The 21625-nt window shown below is 40.9% G+C and overlaps 2 protein-coding genes across 2 annotated transcripts in view; both read left to right on the top strand.

The window, feature by feature from the left end:
- setd1a (SET domain containing 1A, histone lysine methyltransferase) overlaps positions 1–3918 on the top strand; it is a 28221-nt gene extending 24303 nt beyond the window's left edge. The window contains exons 19-21 of the mRNA XM_083977590.1: positions 460–579; positions 1471–1608; positions 1758–3918. Of these exons, the coding sequence (XP_083833716.1) occupies positions 460–579; positions 1471–1608; positions 1758–1931 (432 nt within the window). The 3' untranslated portion in view covers positions 1932–3918. The remainder of the gene's footprint in view (positions 1–459; positions 580–1470; positions 1609–1757) is intronic.
- A 6091-nt stretch (positions 3919–10009) lies between these two features.
- hsd3b7 (hydroxy-delta-5-steroid dehydrogenase, 3 beta- and steroid delta-isomerase) lies at positions 10010–21458 on the top strand. The gene is made up of 6 exons (XM_083976736.1): positions 10010–10235; positions 12021–12176; positions 15429–15537; positions 17660–17759; positions 18302–18464; positions 19891–21458. Exons 1-6 carry the CDS (start codon positions 10076–10078, stop codon positions 20301–20303), a joined length of 1101 nt encoding a protein of 366 aa, XP_083832862.1. The 5' UTR covers positions 10010–10075; the 3' UTR covers positions 20304–21458.
- The last annotated feature ends 167 nt before the right edge of the window (positions 21459–21625 follow it).

The raw sequence follows: 21625 nt of genomic DNA, 5'->3' as shown, positions 1-21625 counted from the left end.
TCCCACTGTGACTGTGATAAACAGAGTCACAATCTGTTTGCAAGCTGTGGAGAATTTAAATGCATATACTTATGTACCATAGATAGATAGATAGATAGATAGATAGATAGATAGATAGATAGATAGATAGATAGATAGATAGATAGATAGGAAGGAGAATGTAAATGCATATACTCATTTACCATAGACGGATAGATAGATCATTAGATGGTTAAATGTTGAAGCAGCAGCTGTTTTTCTCCTCAGGGCAAAGATCCAACGTTTGGTTTCCCTGTTGATATAAAGTTACTGATACTTGTGCGCTTGTTTATTCTCTGTTAAAACTCAGTGTGGAGCCGTGTGTGTGTGTGTGTGTGTGTGTGTTTGGAGCGTCTAACTCAGTCGTTGCTTGTTGTGAATGTAAATACAAATCTACCAAGAGTAAGTTAAGAGTTGGTCTTTTTCTGATTTCTCCCGCAGTTCCGTAAGAAGAGGCTTCGTTTCGGACGCAGCAGGATCCACGAGTGGGGTCTGTTCGCCATGGAGCCCATCGCTGCTGACGAGATGGTCATCGAGTATGTGGGTCAAAACATCCGACAGGTACGGATTCAAAACACGGCTTTTTTTTTTCACCGATGCCGATAACTATCTGCTTCTCACAACCGATCCCGATACAGATAACATTTTTAATTTAAGGCTAAGATGTAGTGAGTAGTAGGCCTGCAGCTAACGATTATTTTCATTATCGATTAATCTGTTGATTATTTAAACGATTAATCGATTAGTTGTTTGGTCAATAAAATATAAAAAAATGTTGAAAAATGTCAATCAGTGTTTCTCAAACCACAAGATGACGTCCTCAAATGTCTTGTTTTGTCCACAAACCAAAGAGATACTCAGTTTATTGTATAAAGGAACAAAGAAACCAGAAATATTCACATTTAAGAAGCTGAAATCAGAGAATTTTGACTTTTTTTCTTAAAAAACTACTCAAACCAATAATCCATTACTGTCCGATTAATTGTTGCAGGTCTAGTGAGTAGAGATGAATTTAACATTATAGCTTTGCCTCTGAGTTAATCAAATAATATAGCTGACATCACTACTGTAGTCCCATTAAAAAAACAAGAACAGTCTCTTCAAAAATCAACATTTATTATTGTTTCAAATCAACTTAGGGGGCAAACGGACTGAAAATGAGCAAAATCAAGGCAATGCTGGCTAATTATAATACAGATGTATTTAGGCCGATAATTGTCAGCCAATATCGGGCTGATAATTATCTGTACCGATAGTTTGTAATTTATTTATTTAGAAGTCAGGACAGTGCATATTAATAAAACATGTATCGTAGTACGTGCAAATTTGCCAGATTGTAGCCCGTGGGCTAATTTCCATCTGGAGTCCTCTAAAGTTATAGCCAAGTTATTGTGCTTCCCTAGCTGGTGCAGTGTTAACATGATGTGTGTGTTGTGTTGTTGTGTTGTCCAGATGGTGGCTGACAATCGAGAGAAGCGGTACGCACAGCAGGGCATCGGGAGCAGCTACTTGTTCAGAGTGGACCACGACACAATTATCGACGCCACCAAGTGTGGTAACCTGGCGCGATTCATCAACCACTGCTGCACTGTGAGTGTGAACGTGCCTCAGCACTCGTCTGCATGTTTTATTTTATTATTTCATTTGTTTTAAATTGGAAACACAAGGCCAGTTTGACTCATAATAACTCATTCCTTAACCATATCACTCCCTCTTCTTCTCTCTCTCGTCCCTTCCAGCCAAACTGCTACGCCAAGGTTATCACCATCGAGTCCCAGAAGAAGATCGTGATCTACTCGAAGCAGGCCATCGCAGTCAACGAAGAAATCACCTACGACTACAAATTCCCCCTGGAGGACAACAAGATCCCCTGCCTTTGTGGAACGGAGAACTGCCGAGGGACACTGAACTAAGATGACGCAATTCTCACCCTCACTTTCTTTGCCAATGGCCGCCCAGTCCCGGCCGCAACCACACACACACCCCCACCCCTTCCCCCAAGGTTAGCCCTCCTCCTCAGTGTACATTTGAAAACAAAGGACCCCCCTCCCTCCCTCTCTTCCTCCCTCCCTCCCTCCCTCCCCGGCAGCCTCCTCTTCCTCCCCCCTCTCCGGATGGCCTTTTGCAGCCGTCCTCACAAAAAACCCAGGAAACAGAGACGCACACAATTGCACTTTTCACGCACACTTTTCATTCACTTGGCAGTTACACAAGTCGGTGTGTGTGTGGGGGGTTTGTGTAACCTGGCATTTGAAGAATATGAGGAGGGGTAGGGTGTGGGGGGGCCTCTGCTTCAGCATTAGCTCTTCTGTGGCAGTATTGTTGAAACTTGAATTGGGTAATACTTTCCGAGTGAATTGTCCCATGCAGCCTGGCATGAAAAGGCCTTTCAGTCTTCATGCCAAGATCCGTTTCGTAGGAAGACAATGAGATACGGGGGATAAAACAAAACAAAAACTAAACTAAACACAAAAAAAACAAACACAAAAAGGTATTTTATGTCTGCATCAGCTCACGTAACCTGCAGCCTGGGATCTCTCTTCCAGTGTCAAACCCCCTCCCCGTTCCCCCACAGATCCGCACACAGACGCACAGGAATATCAGACAAATTCAGGGTTTTTAAAAAGCGCTTGTTAAGGGCGCACTTTTCACAGTCGATTTGGTCTTCAGTTATGCAAGATTTCCAAGTGTGACGATTGTTTTGGAGCTTTTTTTTTTTTTCTTTTTTTTTTTTTTCTCCTTCATTTCATAGTATTAAATTAATATTACTATTGCTGTTATTAACGGTATTGTTATTTAGTTGCAGTAGCTGTAAGTATCTTACAGTGAAATGAGCTTCAGTGTACCCGCGATTCACCAGCCCTATAAAAAACTGTCGTTTCCCTTCTTCACTGTGCGTTACTTTCCTGATTGGCCACCACAACCTTCGGTCTCGATTAGAGTAAAGCCCTTTGAACTACTGTTTTTAACCCCTACGTGAAATTATCTATGTCCATTAAGTTCTAGCTAAAAATGTGTTATTTTTACATGGCTGCTGAATATTTGTCTGCAGGATCAGCACAACTGAAAATTGGCCTGTGTTATCTTTTCTTTTTTCTCTTTCCTTTCTTTGGCTATTCCCCAACAAAGTCAACAAATAGTTTTGAGAGAAGGACTCGTTGCGTGTTTGTTAGTTGGATCTCTTTTCTTTCTGCCTGTTTGTACTGAGTTGTTTCCTCGACAGTCCACAATATCCTCACGTTTAGTTTTTTTACTGGCAGATGTCGGATTCCCATTTTACGAAGGAAACGTTTTACTTCTGCAAGTTTTTCCTTCTGCTCCTGCAGGTCCTCTTATAAAATGTTTGGTCCCTGTTGAACTAAAGTCGCTGCGTGTGTGTGTGTGCTCCAAATGTTTTTAAGAAGGCACATTTGTTTTATTAGGTCAAGACTATTTACAGGTTTAGTTGCTCTTTTCCTTTCCAGGATGCATTAGTATGTGTCTGTTTGAGCGTGTTCGCCCCATCCAAAACATCCTTCACTGCAAAATGTTTGAGCTTAGGGCAAACAAATGTCCCGCTTACTATCTGTTTGCAGTGTTAATGGGTGGAAGGTTTAAACTGTGTGCCTGGTAGATAAATGAGCCTGGGTAGTTTGGTGATTTCGCTGCACTCAGATGGGATGTCTACGGCCCTTGTTGTGTTGTGTCTCTGTTTTTCACATGGCTATGGCCGTCCAAAGTTTAACTTTCATTTTTGAACTTTTAACTAGCAAAACAGCTCTTTTTATTTCGTTCCCTCCTCCCAGACAGGAAAATGTGTAAGATATTTCTTGTTGTAATGAAAAAGCCTTTCAGTACAAAAACCAACCCTCTTTACTACAGGATAAAAAGATGAAAGGAAAAAAAAATCCAAGAAGTACATGTAAATATTGTAGAGGTGTTTGTTTCTCGTAGAAACACACTGATTCCAAGCTGTAAATATGTTGTTCCTTTTCCTCTCTCCATGAGGAGGAAACATGTACATACCTTCCATTCATTTATTTTTTATTGTTTTTCCTTTTAATTTGATGATTATTTTAATATTATTTGCAATATTTCTCTTGTATTAATGCGTTGGACCCTTTATTAATGGTGCATTAAAATATTTTTTAAATAAATAAAAAACGTCATGTTTTTCTTAAACACATTTCCAGTGTCCTGCTGTCGGAAACAAACATTTTAGGACCGGACAGGGATCTGGTGTCACTCTTGACATACTCAGACTGAAGCGGCGGCATGTGAATGATGAGCACACAGTTGAGCAAACAGGAAGTTGTGTAGAGGAAATCAACGCACCTGCAACTGTGACATTTCCCGTTGAGTAGTGCGAGAGGAAGTATTTGATATCTGACCCTAAAAAAAACTCAATTTCACAAGTGATACCGTGACGACAAACAAGAGAGGGAGCAGGCGATGATGACCTCAGCTCGGAAAAACGTCAGGATGCTGCTGGACAATTGTGGATTTGCCTCCGTAGCTATAACTCATCACTGTTGAAGCTTATCTCTGACTCTTGAGCTGGAAGCGGCACTTCACCATTCACGATCTTCCTCTGAGTAACTTAACAAACAAATAAAGGCAGACTGCAAACTGGAAACAGCAGGATGTTGCTCGCTCAGTGTTTGATGGAGTTAACAAACCGTTCTGCTGGGATAATACGCCACAGCTCAACCACACGTTGCCCTTATTGTCGCGGAGGGTGACGTCAAATTATTGTTCCGTTCCCAAAGTGTTTCGCCAAAAAGCACCACAACCTCACTGACCTCGCCTGCAACAATATTGTTCCTTGAAATTCCCCCGGCGATAGTAGTTCTTGATTTAATGCAGAAATGAGAAGAAATGTTTTACAGTAAAACCAAATATCTGGGGAACTGTAGACTTGTCCCTTTTACAGCTCTTTACAGGAATTACTATGCAAATGAAAAGAGATATAGACTGTAAAAATGTGAGAAATGTGTGGGAGAACACATCCCCGCCCCCAAAAAAACCAAATGTGGGACATACAATTAGAAGAAGAAAGTGACAGATTTACCGTAAGTCTATTGGGCTTCGCCCGGCCACAGTGTTTTTGTTTTTTCCAGTTTTCCCAATTTCAGACACACAGTAAATGATTGTCACAGTCTTTGACAGTAAAGGTGATGAACACATAAACACATAAAATACCAGATGATGTCATTTAAAACACCTCTTATCATGGGGATTTTACCTGCTTAGGTTTTATGAAACATACCTCTCAAACTCAGGCTTACAACTTTAAAGAGATAGTGGATTGATAGTTTCCCTCATCAAACTCATCAAGTTGTGACCTGCACATTCACCACGCTATGAGATAATAACAGAACGTTACCAGACAGAGTTGTTTTCGAGGCAAATGCAGAGACTGCTTGCCGAAAAACTGTCCCTGAAGGGAACGCTCATCAGCGGTTTCGCATGAATTTACCTCAAAAACAACTCTGTCTCGTAACCTTCTGTTATTATCTCATAGCGTGGTGAATGTGCAGGTCACAACTTGTCCACCAGAGCGTTTTGGAGTTGTTGGATTGTGTATTTGATGAGTTTGATGGGGGAAATCAAGAAATCCCATTAGCCTCCGTAGCGTAGCTCTGAGCAGCTCGCGGCTCTGCTCCGCCTTGCACCGACAATGGGCTCTTTGCACAACTCCAATACTTCCTGAATTTAGTGCTGCTCCTTCATTTCCTGTCTTACATTATTGGACAACCTGATTAATCCAGGTGTGTCTGAGTAGTCACAATGGTCAGACACACCTGGATTAACACTAAGATTATGGCAATGTGCCGAAGTATTGGAGTTGTGCAAAGAGCCCATTAAAGGTAACGAACCTACTGCTATGACTATAGGGATTATGGCAATGGGCCAATTTGCCAAAATGTTGAACTATCCCTTTAAAACCCCTTTAAAAGGCTGGTGGGCTTTTTTCTGCCCTGGCATCGTTTCCCTCCCTCCCGAGGCAGCTTGAACTTCTCCGGGAAATGCTGCAGCTTGAGGGCGGAGGAATTCAAGGTGCTGCTGTTTACCGAAACTGGCACTCTGACTCCAACCAGGAGGCCAGTGGGAGGAAGCAGAGGAGAGCAGGCATACCTAACATATCTGGTATTAACTTGGCAGCAGATAACTTGGTCAATATCACATTTAGAGACTGCTTTAAATGACTGCTTTCTTATTTTCTAAGAGCTGTTTTTCTTTTTCTTTTTTTGGTGTCAATGGGCAGAAATGCCACAATATGATATTGGAGCTCAACTGGTAGGCTAAAGTGAGGGTGATTGAACCAGTTGTTCGCACGCACATCCTGTTGGTTCTGCTGTTTATTAATACCCCACTTATATATTATTGACTTTGGTCCAAATGCTCTGTTGCATCCTCCCATACAGGAGATGTGAAGTCAAGTTGTTTGAAATCAAAACCAAAGATCTCGACTCCTTCACGTCTTGCCTGGAAACCCAAACGCTGCCCTGGTTGCTATCGTCTGCCAAGAATTTGTGAATGACATAAAAGCATGTACACAAGCAGGGCTAGATTTCCTGAAAGCTCTAAAGGAGGTAGAGAGACGTCTGACTGGATCGCTCGGAGACCACTTGAATGATGAATTACAACATGTTGAAAGGTGAGTGCAGTGCAGCTTTAATTACAACTTCTTAGATTCACTGACATCTCTTTATTTGTCGGCCCGTGTGAACCTACAGTATTCATAAATGGGAGCAGCTATTTCAGTGTGAGCAGCTGCCATCGGAATGAATGAGGCATTACGTATGGATTTATTTATACAACCACTGGTGGTGGAGTTCACAGTCAAAGCCTCTGACGTCCAATCAGCCTCTCTGTTTTATCCTGTCAAAACTTATATCAATCAAAAAAAAAATCATATTTCATAGATCTTCTTAACATTTATACAACCACAGGTTTTTCTGATTTATACTCATCTGTAATAAAGTAAATACTGCATGATATAAAACTAAACATTTTCAGTAAATGTCCATTTAAAGTACTGCTCCCTAGTTTGACTGTTTATATTAGAGTTAATGTTATCTTGTGATTTGGCTGCTGAACAACCTAAGATAAATCTACAAAGTTTAAAGGTCACTCATTTCTTCGGTGCCCTGCTCTGTTGGTTTGACTTTTTTTTATGTTGCTGATGTCATTCCAAAGTCTTAAATGGCTCTGCCCCAAGTAGTTGTAATTTATTGACAAAATACGAGACCAACTGAAGAAAATAAGAAAAGAAAATGCAAAAACAAGGACGGAAACTTCCTTTAAATCTGTCTTTGTCCCAGCCTTTGGTCCTTTTGAAAATGTGTTTTGTTTTATTGACGTTGTCATCATATTTTATCACCTCTTTTTACCTGCTGTTGATTTGATGTGTTTGTTTATTGCTCTTTTCACCTTGGATTTTTCTTTTATCTCATTTCAGGAGTGAGCAGTGACATCACTACAGTAGCCCAGAAGGTCAAAAGTATATAGGCTATATAAAAGGCTGTGACTTTTGTATTTGTCTTGTGGCTGATGTATTTGTGTCACATTGAGCCTTCTTAGCCACCGTACTACTTTACAGCTCATTCTTGCATTTTTGTTACTTCTGTTATTGTATATGAGCATGGACTTTTAATATGTACATTTGTATCACGTTTTCATTTACAGTCCACACATATTTTACCATTTGATTTGTGAGAGGCTATTGATGCATTTAGCTGTCAGTTACTGTTGTCTAAATATTAAACCAGTTAAGTTCTAGGCTGGGAGAACTTCTATCAATCAAATACTAAAAGAATATAGTGAATATTTGATACATCTTCTTTACAGAACAAGCATTTATACAATCACAGGTTTTATTTTAGCCTGAATTATCTTGGTCAATGAAGTAAATGGATGATATAAAACTAACTAATTTCATTATATGTCCGTTAAAAATACTCGTACTACTCATACTACTATACTAGTTTGACTGGTTAATGTTAGAGTTAAAGGGATAGTTCACCCTAGAATGATATTTCGCTCATTATCTACTCACCCTCATGTTGACTAAGGGCTGGAAGAATTTTCAGAGTCCACCGTCCAAATCTCGCGTGATTCGCAGTAACCGCACTGACGCCGGCGCAAATCACGCAAGATTTGGACGGACCAGGAAGAGGAGCTTCGAGAAGCTTCCGCTACAAACAAGCTTAAAATATAGACTTATTAAATTTTTTTCGGGACAATTACGCAATTTGGGGCTTCAGCACAAGACGGACATTACATACGAGCATCATGGAGGTATTTGGATGTTTTTTTGTGTGTGTTTTTTTACGAAGAGCTCTGGTGTCCCTTTGCAACCGTTGCATTGAAATGCACTGCTACGCCAAGACCCCCTGTAACTCAGAGAAGGGACGGTGGACTCTGAAAATTCTTCCAGCCCTTAGTCAACATGAGGGTGAGTAGATAATGAGCGAAATATCATTCTAGGGTGAACTATCCCTTTAATGTTATATTATGATTAGGCTGCTGAACAACCTGAGAAAAATCCAAAGTTTAAAAGTCACTCACAGTTCTTCTGTTATTTTGGTTTCATGTTTATGGGCTTTTAATATGTACATTTGTATCACATTTACATTTACAGTCCACACATATTTTACCATTTGATTAGTGAGAGGCTATTGATGCATTTAGCTGTCAGCAGTAACTGTTGTCTAGACTCTAAATATGAAAACAGTTGTACAGCTTAATACGTTCTAGGCTGTGAGAACTTCTATCAATCAAATACCAAAAAATAATGTTACCTTTTTACAGTCTATGGTTAATACTTAATAAATCTTCGTTACACAAAAAACATTTATTCAATAACAGGTTTTATTTCAGCCTGAAACCGGAGGTTGTGGTTTGGTTTGGTCTGTAATAAAGACATATTTTTGCATTTAAAATACTCTCCTGTTTGACTGGTTCATGCTAGAGTTAATGTTATATTATGATTCTGGCTGCTGTGGCCTACAACCGGAGATAAATACAACGTTTAAAAGTCACTCACAGTTCTTCCGTTCTTTTGGTTTCATGTTTAAAAATATTACTGATGTTAGGGGAGGCTCCAAGGTGCCACTTGCCCGTGGCCTCCAGAGTGTCTAGAAACGCCTCTGCCTGTAAGTATTTTTGGAAGATTAAATGAGTATTTTGTTTTATTTAAGTTGTGTATACACAGGGTGTTTTTCTTTCTTCTTTTTTTTATAATTTTGAATGCTGCTGTTTTGTGTTAAAAGAATAGTTCACCCAAAATTCAAATTGCACTCATTATCTACTCACCCTCAGAAGTTTCAGAGTTATCCGTGGCTTCTCTGAGTTACAGGGGGTCTCGGCGTAGCAGTGCATGTCCATATGACGGTTGCAAATGGATTTTGCAAACCACTTTTCTTCGTAACAAAAAGACACACCAAAAAACATCCAAATACCTCCATAGTGCTCGTATGTAATGTCCCTCTTGTATTGAAGCCCTAACATGAGAAATTGTTCCGAAAAAAATTAAATAAGTCTATATAATGAGGGGCATTACGTACGAGCACTATAAAGGTATTTGGATGTTTTTTGGTGTGTCTTTTTGTTGCGAAGAAAAGTGGTATCCATTTGCAACCGTCATATGGGCATGCACTGCTATGCCGAGACCCCCTGTAACTCAGAGAAGCCATGGATAACTCTGAAACTTCTCCCAGCATTTGGTGGTGGACATGAGGGTGAGTAGATAATGAGTGAAATTTCAATTTTGAGTGAACTATCCCTTTAATATCTTCATTTAGGGATGATGATTAAAGTATTGTCTTTATCTTTTCCCTTTGCCTGTAGACGGCCAAAGGAGCACCTGCCCCTGCCGCACTAGACTTGTCAATAAAGTTGAGTTGAAAAAAAAGAAAGAACGAAAAAAAAACATTCGCACGCGCACTCACACACCCCTACATCATGCCCTACATAAATAGCTCCGCCGCTCCCGCTGCTGCTCAGTCTTATCGGAGCACTAACGGTCGCACTTCGCTCCAGTCCACACACAGTAGTTTTTTTTGGCAGCAGCATGTCTGACGAACAGCAAGCTGCAGTTTACCTGATCACCGGAGGTTGTGGTTTCCTCGGCAGGCACACGCTGAGGGTTTTGCTGGAGAAGGAGGACTCGGTGGCGGAGGTCCGGGTCTTTGACAAGCACGTAGACGCCGGTTTGAAGGAGCTGAGCACAGGTAAAAAAAAAAAAAAAAGAGAGAAAAAGAACCGTTGACGTTCCGTTGGTTCCGTTGGTGGTGACGTTACGTGTGTTCGTTGAAAACATTCTAACTGCGTTTTGAAATCGACTTTATAGTTTTATTTTTTGGAAAAACACGGAACAACCTTATCATATTTTATCATTTTTGTCGACCTGTCTTCATAATATATGACCTTTTATCCTTCAGTGTTGTTTCAGCTTTTAAAATTCGTCGTCAACCGTTATTTCACATTTAAAACAAACGAACAAAAAGTGTTAGGCTATTTGTTTCATCAACGTTTCTCTTATTGCATAACTTAACTTACCTCTACGAATTAAACATGCAGCTCTTCTTTTCTTTCAGTCTCGTATTACATCAGACTGTGTTGGTTTATTATTGATGGCCCTTTGCCGATTAATAATCGATTAACTAACTAATAGTAATAGGACTATATTAACTACTTCAACTTACGTTATACACAGAAAAACAAATGGCTGGTTTTAATGCTGTGACTGTGGCCTCTGAATCATTATTAACTTGGTTTGACATTCAAGATTCAAGTATTTTCAATAAATAAAACCAGTCACCTGTGTTAACGTGGCTGTTTTGTGAACGTGTCAGCCACAGGGTGAGTGTGGTGATGGATTAAGTTTATTATTCCCATCTTTTATGACATTGGTGCAACAGATTGAGGCAAGTTTATTATCTATCTATCATTCAGCAGGTGAGATGATGTGTAGCAAGTAGAATGATGTCATGGTATGTTTTATTATGTAGGTGTGTTTATGAGGCTGTTAGAGATGGATGGTGAAGGGTTAGGCCTAGGGTTTAAGTGCACTTGGAAAAATAAACCCAGCATAACATGACAGTGGTTTCCCCTCCCATGCTGTGTGTGTGTGGTGTCACTGGGTCAGGCTGCAGGGATGGTGGTGACAGCTTGGCTCTGGATACAGGATGGCCAACTCCCTTTTACTTTTCCTGTGGCGGGATAAAGATGTTACAGCTTGTCACGATTTTCTGTGCCAATGGTGTGTGTGTAAAATGGGGCAACTTTTCCTTGGAACCGCAGTAACCCGAGGTGGTTCACACGCTACATGTGATTTACATTATTCTTTTGATTACTGAGACAAAAACAAAACACTTAATTCAAATCAAATCGAAAGCTTAGCATACAAACAAGTACTTAATACAGTAAATGACATGAATCAACAGTGCATGTTTTCCCATGGGAAAGCACCCGGATCTTAAAGGACTTTTCTCTCCAACAGTAGAAAAACATTTTGCTGAGTGCCACTCTACATGGGTTTTGTCTCCACTGACCTGAGTTTAGAGGGGAGAGCACTTGTATGGAAATTCCTCTGTGTGTTTTTTGCAAATGCAAACTCAAACAGTCTTTTGACTGCACGTTCAAAAGTCCAGCTGCAGTCCAGGGACGTCTTTCGTCACCGTTCAAGGACGATGTGTGTGTGTGTGTGAGTTGAGATAGAGCGTGGGTACAGTGCAAGGCCTTTTGAAAATGATGACTAGACAATGACAGGATTGATTGATTCTCAAGAAGAATAATAGGTCAAGTATGTGGGTGTGATGATAGTTTATGCCAGAGGTTGATTTTGCAATAAACGTGCCTGCTAAGTGATATGCCAGTGTTGCTTTAGGCTATGACAGATGGTCTATGGAGGATTACTTGGAAATGTGTCATGAACAAAGGCTTCAAACATAAATTTTGCTGTTGCTTGCATCACATTTTGATTTTTGCGTCTTTCCTGTTTTTTCGCCCCTCAGAGCGGACAAAGGTGGTGGTCATTCAGGGTGACATCACAGACTACAGCAGCGTGTTGGAGGCGTCCCGTGGGGTCGACGTCGTCATCCATGCAGCCAGCCTGGTGGATGTCTGGCACAGAGTCCCAGAGGCCCTCATTTACTCAGTCAACGTCACAGGTGAGTTAATGGGTGTGTGTGTGTGTATGTGAGGGGTGGGGGTGTGTGTGTCAACCGAAGCGATACTGAGGAAAAAGGATGAGACGAGGGGCATTTTTCTACGGGAAATCGACACCTCCCGTTTACAGTAGCGGTGGAAATGAGATAGATGCATCGCATCTGTTCCCTGGAAAATGAGACAACCCATATTCCTGTATGACACAGATTTCATCCAGACACTCAGATGTGGCTGATTTTAATCACCTTGTTTTCATTACATTACTTTACAAATGCATTTTTGTAGAATAGTGGTTCTTTTGTAGTGTCACAGTCTGTCTACAATAGAAAAAAAAAAGTGTTAGGTGATCGGATTTCAAACAGCCTAATCCTATAATTAGGGTTTCAGTTATGAGATCATGTGCGGAATTAGCCTCTTGGGCAAACATCCAATGTTTTCATTTCACCAACAAAAAAAAAGTTGAATGCCAATAATTTAGGTGAGTTTTAAATAGTCTTCACAAAACAAGTCAGTATTGACCTGATGTTGGCTGTGATCCAGGGGTTTACACACATGAGTGCAAAGTCCTCCTCCCTTTTTGGGAACCTGGCACAAGGGCAGTGATGCTGTCATTGGCTGTGGGTGTAACTATGATTATATGTCCTGCTATTTCTGAAAGGTAGACTAAATGTTTTTGGAATTTGAGAATATAATATGCTGGTTGTGTTGAAATGCAAGGTGGCAGGAAGAGTGTGTGTGTACGTGCACTGTTTGTTATTAAGTCAGAGTTTGACAGACAGTTTTTTGTTTAGTGCTCAGACTGAGTCAAAAACACAGTTTGTGCCAGGTGACACAGAGTGACTCAGTGGCCTATAAGGGTATAATTACCACAACGTTTCACATAAACACGAACCGCTCAGGACACAGAGCAAAACAATACAACAATAAAACAGTCTGAAACTGAAAATGACGAGTCATTCTGAAATAAATAATACTCTAAGTAACCCTAAATGTTTTTCTTATTGTCAACAAATCTCAGTAGTAGACCAAACTAGACAGTTCATTTTCAAGTACTTTCTTACGTTTGCACTCAGATAGGTTTTAAAAATAGTCATGACTATACAGTTTAATTGTTTTTAAAAGGCTAAGTCATTTCCTTGAATGTCTGGAAACTGTAGTTTTCACCAACTACTAAACAAAGAGGAAGAAATTACCATTTGTTGGGCACTATTATTGGCGCTCTAGGGTGTTTTGGAAAGCAGGATGTTGTATGCAGGGTTAACACCAAACATCCAACTGGTTGTTTTCATGGAAACAAAGAAACTTGTCATTCAGAACAACGGTTTGGGCTGGTTGATGGTTTTTTCATTGGACGACAATGGAGCCCACTAGAACAAAGGAATGGGATATATCAGGCTTTGGATACTCAGACAGCGTCCCAGTCGAATCAGTTCAGCGTTTGAGTTTTGGTATTTCAATGGGATATGTTGACAGCTAGAAAAATAGAAAGCAGGACCCGGCCTCAACGTTTCAGCAGATCGTGCAGCCTTTTTGTTGTTTTTGCTGAAATCTCTTTGATGCCTAAAGACGAATGATGCATAACTGAGCTCTGCTGCAGCGGAGAGAGAAGGGTGGATCCGTTTAGATTCCGCTCGCTGAGAAGTATTGGAAGAATTCAGCTGTTTTTCCCCTCCGTTGGTCTTGTTGGATTTTCATGCTTTGATCACTGTGCGTTTCAAATTACTCAAAACTCCCTCTTCTCCAGAAGCAGAGACAAACATCCCTCTCTCTCTATCTCCCCAGAGCTGTTACAAACGGCAGGTGTGGGACAGATAATTAATGTGAAGAGTTGAACCGCTGTACCTTGACTCGTGTTCAAGCCATCCAAGTGATGATGACACACAAGACTTTGTGTTTTCTGGCTTTCAGCTCTGAGGCGCATACCAAAATCTTAACCCCCGGTGTGCTGCTGTTAGATCGACAGTGGAGGGAGACGGCGCTAAAACACAACTGCAAAACCACTTTTATCAGTCAAACCTGAAGACAGCAGTGATATACTGTATGTTTTAAACCAAGTTGCAATAGGCTAGATTTAGGTTGGTGAATATGGTCAGTGTTAAACTGAACTAAACTTTGAATGTGTTTTGCATGCTGACATTAACAGCTCAAAGCAATGCAAAACACAGTCTGATGCAGCAGGTTCTGTTGATTGTTTAGTTTAGTTCGATTATTAATGTTTTCTTTATCTAGATTAACAAAATGCCCTGAGTACATGAGCATGTGGTTTTGTTTCACATCTACTCAGTTTCCTCTGCTCCTCCGTGGTCATGAGATATCGTCAGGAAGTTAATTAACCTACATGTACAACACAGTTAATTTCTCTTTGACCTGACTCCAGTTCACTCTGGTCTTTGATTCTCTGCCAAACTGCACAAACTGCTTCCTCTCCGACCAGAGGTCAACTGATGATTTTTTTTTTTTAAATGTCTAGTTATAAAACCTTAAAAAAACAAAAACAGATTTTCTATTATTGTGAACAACATCTCTATCAATAATTCAATAAAGTTTTCATCTACTTTTCTTTTCTTTTCAATTAGTCTATGTTTTTTTTTCTTTTTTGCATATTTATTGCCTGCCACATATCAGCTCTTAAAAAAAAAGAAGAAGAGGAAGAATCCAATATAAATGTAATCAAAAATTAAAAGAAAAAACCTTCAAAATTTAAATTATAATAATGAGAGGTTGCATTTCCTCACTTTGCAATGACCTTGTCTTTGATCTGTGTCCACTTTAATAAAGACCAGGTGTTATTGGGGCCAGCAGAGCAGGACACATATGGCTCTCAGACTTCTTCTGTTCTGAGTGAACTTCCTGTTGTTTATTTCCAATGTGTGTCCAATTTAGATGTAGAAGCATTCTCATATTTGTTGAATTCATTTGAAGCTGTGGTGGGCATACTTTTTTTATTTTTATAGAAGGAACATAGACAACATACTGTACAGAGAGACATAGAACAAACAGTTGGCCACTTAAACATTCATTCAGACGTTATACTGGTGGAGTTACAAATACAATGACGGCTCAATGAGCATCTCTTTTGGACATGTACGCAATCCATTTTTCCCAATAGTGCAAATATTTATCAGTCTGTAGATTTCTGTGGGCATACTTATTGAGAAACTTGCATCACAATACCCCACCTTCCTCCTCCTCCTCCTCCTCCTCCTATTCCTCCTCTTCGTCCTCTCAAATGACAATGTTTTCTCTCCCATCAGGAACGGAGAATGTGATCAGAGCCTGCGTGGAGTGTGTTGTCCAGTGCCTGGTCTACACCAGCAGCATGGAGGTGGTCGGGCCCAACATCAATGGAGATGCTTTCATCAGGTGAAGCTACATTATGTGTGATCTCTCTCTGTGTGTGAGAGAGATTTGCTCCACTTTGCTCTGCTAAAACAGACCACTGACTGTTTGCACCACACTGAGAAATGACCCTGACTCTTACAGCCTTGAATTCTTTCTTTCTTTCTATCTATCTTCCTTCTGCCCTTGAATGCACCATCTGGGGGAAACGTGAGGCCTGTGCTGGGCAGATATGATCGAGGACAAAGATACAGAACACACACACAGTTCTCTTTTAATCTAATTAAGGTGATTTTAATTGCTTCTGGCAGGAGGGATAGAAAAAAGAGTAACTGTGGGCCACATTCACTTTCATCTTTCCTGTAACTGGTCCTCTGGTTTTTTCCTTTCATAGTGCGTGCGTGACACCGTCTGGTATGTCAGACATGTTATGTAATGTCACTGCTGCAGACGCAATCAGGAACATTTTAAAGAGCAAACATGTTTTGCCAGCTCTTATGTAAAAACAATACAACACATAGGTGGCGGTTACTAACTGGAAAATCAATTAATGAGTCATTAGGAACGAAAACAAAACCTCACCTAGATGTCAGTATTTATTTAGTCGTTTCGCACACTTTGTATGCAACTGAAGCACTGAAGCTAAAACCTGTTTTTGATGCACTGATGCACAGGAGCAACAACAACATTTGTGCAGAGATAAAATCAGAAGACGCTCTGTTTCCAAGCTCTGGTTCGTTTAGTTTGTCCATCAGGAGTGTTGTTGTGAGACAACTCTCTGCTCTCACACACAACGTGTCACGGTCAGTTTTGGGAAAATCTTCAGTGGATGTGTTTGTTTGTGAACTGATATCGTGTTAGTGTCAGACGGATGGGAGGAGGGACTAAAGACCCCAGATGTGAAGATGCCGTGTGAAATGAAAGCCAATGAAAAGAAAGATTTTTCCACCAAAGCGCTGAGGCCTTCTTCGTTGTCTTATCACCCTGCCTGGGTACATATTATCTCTCTGGCTCTGTCCTCGCAGGCTTCTCCTCCGCAACGCCTCTATCTCTCCTCCCATCTCTTCACCCCTCGTCCCACTCTGTCTCGCTGGGACATACTGTCCACTGTCCAGTTCTGGTTAATCCATCTCTGAGAGAGGGGGGAATTTAACATTTATACATCAGTCAAAAACTGTGTTTCTGGTTCCGTTTATCTATTTATTGGTCTATTAATGTTGAAAATTAGCTTTTACAACCGGTTATTTCTTGGTGCATGATATTTCAATCTCCTGCAGAATCTTTTAACATTGGATTTAGATCAGATTGGATTCTTTTCACTGCTCAAGCATGTTTTTTTTAGATTTGCTTGAATGAAAATATGTGTCTCACATATCAGATAAGATAAGATCTGACATTATAACTACTTACAAGGTATTGCTTTAGTACTTCCTTCGTAGCGGCATCTATTCTCGGAGTGCTTCCTGCTTTAAATGATTGTTCTTTTCACATTCAGCCATTGGTTTCCAGTTATTCTCCCATTAGTATGACGAACGATTAGTCTGTATATAGATCATCACTGGGATAGATTACCTATCTCACGCACGGCCGACTGAAACACAATATCGTCTGTGAGTGAGTGAGTGAGGCAAGACAAAGTGTGTATTCAAATTTTTTGTTAATAATTAAGATGTACCATACCAGTCATGTTCGTGCTGGAAGGAAACAGGGGTGGTTCATAGGTAGGAGAGAACAAAAACATGCAGCGGCAACTTCCAGCTTGTGAGCACAAAACACCACATTCTTACTCATTGTGTTTTTTGTTTTCACCAAATGTGAGTGTTTGTTGTTTAGTGTATTCACCCAAGTGTGCTTGTGTGTGCACGCACGCCTTGTAGCTACAGCTGCACCTCAGGACAATGTCTGGTATTTTCTCTGCCCCCCTCATGATTCTGCCCCTATCGTCAAACATAAAGAAAAGAAGATTAAAGCTGTGACGACGTGGCGCTTTTACTGTACCTGCTATTATCTTCTTTCTTCTTCTCTCTAACTCTTTTATCTCAGGCTCCCTCTGCGGTTTATTTGTTCCTCTTGTGAAACATTCCTCTTGCATGTGCTAAGTCCAAGGAAACCTCCTCTGACTCTTATTTGTTTTGTCCTCCTGCAGGGGCAACGAAGACACGCCTTACAAAGTCCACCACGCTATGGCCTACCCCAAGAGCAAGTCGAAGGCAGAGAAACTCGTCCTTGAAGCCAACGGCACAAAGGTACTTGATGTTACACAACACTTGCTCCACAGATACACAGTGTTTCAAAAGCTCACTGTTTTTTCCCTTCCCCACCCATTTATATTATTTATAAATGAAGTCACAATGATGCAGATTTATTACGAGCATATTGGGAGGGCCAAAAGAGAAAACAGTGACATAATAATGATAAATAAGCAATGCAGGGGAAGCAAACAGCTGCAGATGATAAACGATGCTCTAAAACTTTAGACCAACACAGCTAGAAAGCTCTGCCTCTTTGTTTCGTTTCTCTGCCTCTTTGTTTCGTTGCTCTGGTATCCCTGTTTGGATGCCACGGATAAGTAAAGAACTTTCTTGGGCAACTTTGAACCACAAAATTAAAAACCAGCTCATTCCCTCGAGGTCTTGATGTGGTGTCCCTCCCTCTGTCTACGATTAAAGCCCACAAAGCGTGCTCTTTCACCCCTGCTGCTGCTGCTGCGTGGGCACATTTTTTTGCTAAAAAAAGTTGCTCTGGCCCTTCTGTGTCTGATTGAGTCACGGTTTCTGTCTCTGTCCAGCTGAAAGATGGGAAGTGTTTGCAAACGTGCTCCCTGAGGCCGACGGGGATCTACGGCGAGGGCCACGAGCTGATCAAAGAGTTCTACACACAGGGCGTCCAGAGGGGAGGCGTGATTTACGGGGGCGTACCCGAAAACACTGAACACGGGCGAGTCTATGCAGGTGAGTGTGTGTGAGGTGACTACGACTGATATAACCACTTCACTTCAGAGACGCCTCAGGTTCTCAGAGTATTGTGAAAGAAATAAATAGAAACCAACAACTTCTGCTCTATTTTTAACCCTGAATACGAGTGAACCAGACCATAAACAAGAATCAGATAAAATCCTAAAAGCAGAAGCACAGGCGTCATGTAGGCACTTCCTCTTCGATTCACAGGAAGTCTAAGTGTCTTTAACAGTTCAGGTCATTAGAATAATCGCAAACAGACGGGTCATTTAAAGAAGCACGGTGGGAGTTTACATCGACATCTAGTCAACATGGGGTGAACGGTATTGACCAGCATCCATCTATTCTATACACACTGAAAACGCTCCGTCCAGAGAAGACAATGATTTTTAAATGAGTCTCCATCAGTTTGACGTCAGCGCTGATGGGTCTGTGTGGCTTAGTGACGGTACCAGCTGCTTCCTCTGGCCTCATTTGCCTACACATGAGTCAGTGTCTGATACCTACAGGCTGACGACTACACTTTGCATATATACTATATATATATATAAACCAAGTGTCGGCAGAATATTGTGAATGCAGGTTCTCAGTTGCCACATTAGACGCTGTGTGTGGATCTTAGTCAATAGCTAAGGCTTGCACTTGGCTGACGCTGAGGATGATGTCAGTGTGATGTTGTCAGGGATGTGAAAGAGCGAAAAACCTGTGAGACATAAAAAAACAGAGAACAACTCCAAGGCACTGTCTTAGTCAATACAATACAACGCCTTTAATTAATCTGGCCGACGCGTTTCTGCATCAAGCCTTCATCAGGGAGTAAAAGATGTTACTCCCTGATGAAGGCTTGATGCTGAAACGCGTCATAGTTATTTCAAACATGTCATTGTGACAATGCCAGATTAATTAAAGGCGTTTTATTGACTAAGAGAGTGCCTTGGAGTTTTTCTCTGTTTTTTTTACATCTCCTGGATCCCTCTCCACGGAGCAGCTCTAGTTTCGAGAAAGGAATCCACAAAGCGCTCCTTGTTTTGAACACATTTTAGGACTGTGAGACACTTTTGAAGAACTGAAGTACTTGACTTAACTTGACTTAACTTCACACTCCACTATATTTAATGGGCGAATATTATCTATTTGACTAGTTTATATTCACCAACGGTCATTATACTTTGTAATTAATCCCCCTCCCATGGATATTTTGGCAAATGTAACCTCAGCTTTCAGCAGTGAGGGAGTAGCACTACTATGCAGGTCTGTTTAAAGAAATGTACGGTTGTAAATCAGAATAAGGAATCACTCCACAGACTGACAGCTTTTACTGTTCCAGTGGATTTTACTGTTTATTGGCAGGAGCTCCTAAGGTAAATGTTTACTTCATCCATCATTCTGTCTGGTTCTCACCGACTTGTTTCTTCGCTAGGCAACGTGGCGTGGATGCACGTCCTCGCAGCACGAGCGCTGAGGGAACGCCCGCAGACAGTCGGAGGGGAGGCGTACTTCTGCTACGATGACTCACCCTACAAGAGCTACGAGGACTTCAACATGCTGTTTCTGTCCACGTTCAACTTCCGAAGGGTCCGCATGCCCTTCCTGGTGATCTGGTTCATGGCCATGGTCAACGACCTGCTCCGTTGGATACTGAGCCCCATGTACAACTACACGCCATTGCTGAACCGTTACACGTTGGCCGTGGCGTGCACGTCCTTCACGGTGGGCACAGACAAAGCCCACCGCCACTTCCAGTACCGGCCGCTGTACGACTGGGATCAGTGTCGAGCCCGCACACAGACGTGGGTCGAGTCCTTCGCCGTGGCCAAGCCCAAAGACTCGTAACGTGACTACTCAACTACTGCCACGTAACGCATCAGACGCTGCTATGTAGACTCACAGGACACCAGCTTTATATGGAAGAAGAAGTAGCCTGCAGTTGCTCAGCAGCACAAGTGTTTAAATAAACAGGTTATTAACCAATTGCAGATTTAAAAAAAAAAAAAAAAAAAGCACTTTGATAATCTCTAATGATACTTTAGTGAGTGATGCTAGAGTCGTTCTTGCCAGCAAACTCAATCACGTTACCACTAACTGAAGAATTTTCTCAGCACAAATGCATTATTTATCGTGTCAGTCGTCTCAGACTCGTGCAGTATTTAAGAGTCGATCATGAATATAACCTACTACGTGTTATTGTTAGAACTTGTCGTTAGAACATAAGTTCCCAAAAACAGACATGAAATGGTTTGTACAAAGAGACGTTGAAAGCTGCAGCGAGGAGGCGGGGAAAAAGGACAGAGGATGTGGAGCTGCAGCCACTAAAAGGTGCTTTTCTCGATTAGGGTATGTTCACATATCCACATGTCTCAGGTGCACGGGAGCTGGAAAATGTCACTAAAGTCTCGCGAAGAAGAATCTGGCACGCACAGAAGCGTCAGGATTGATTGATCGTTGATTGTTCTTTGCAAGAGGAAGTCTTATTTTTTTAAATGTGACTCTTGAGTCTGTATCGGCTTCATTCCAAAGGCAGTGAGTGCTGACGTTAAGGGTTTGTTATTACTGCATTAGTTACATAAGAGGAATACGTCAGTAAAACATTTAGTTATGAATAAAACAATAACATTATTTTGTTCAGATAAAGCGCAGACGACTTGTTAAACACGACATGAGTCAATGTTGTATTCCATACAATGTTGTATTGTATTGTATTGTATCCTTTGTTTACTTGCAGCCACCAGGGGATAGTGCCTTTTTTATGACAGTGATGTATAATTTACATAGCAGATATTTATAAATTGTGACCAATGTAAAAAACAAAACAAAACCAAAAAACCCTTGGGTATTTACTGCATGTGTATTGATTTTTAGACTTGTATAAACTTCATGTACATTAGCATTAATATTTTATGTTGCATAATTTAAAGAGTATTAATGATTTACGGGATTTTAAGAAATAAATATACCGTTGTTATTTTAAATAAAGATTTGTCATATGGCTTTGCTGTGTGTTGGCATTTGTTTCACATTACAGAAGGTGGTGCGTGTTCCTGTTTGTCTTTCCATAAGTGATTTCAGTTGCCTCTCTTAATATGATCGTGATGTGCAGCTTATGTCATAACAAAAGTTTTTACAGCCTGGAGACACGTCTCATAGTATTTTAGCAA

Source organism: Trachurus trachurus (genome assembly GCF_905171665.1).
Source record: "Trachurus trachurus genome assembly, chromosome: 8".
Classification (NCBI taxonomy): Eukaryota; Metazoa; Chordata; class Actinopteri; order Carangiformes; family Carangidae; genus Trachurus; species Trachurus trachurus.
This window is presented reverse-complemented; position numbering and strand designations above follow the sequence as displayed.

What these genes read in the sequence shown, in the direction of transcription:
- hsd3b7 (XM_083976736.1), top strand. Translation starts at nt 10,076, where the DNA reads ATGTCTGACGAACAGCAAGCTGCAGTTTACCTGATCACCGGAGGTTGT. An exon ending in TTACTCAGTCAACGTCACAG is followed by an intron (nt 12,177 to 15,428) that starts GTGAGTTAATGG and finishes CTCTCCCATCAG; the next exon opens with GAACGGAGAATGTGATCAGA. An exon ending in AATGGAGATGCTTTCATCAG is followed by an intron (nt 15,538 to 17,659) that starts GTGAAGCTACAT and finishes GTCCTCCTGCAG; the next exon opens with GGGCAACGAAGACACGCCTT.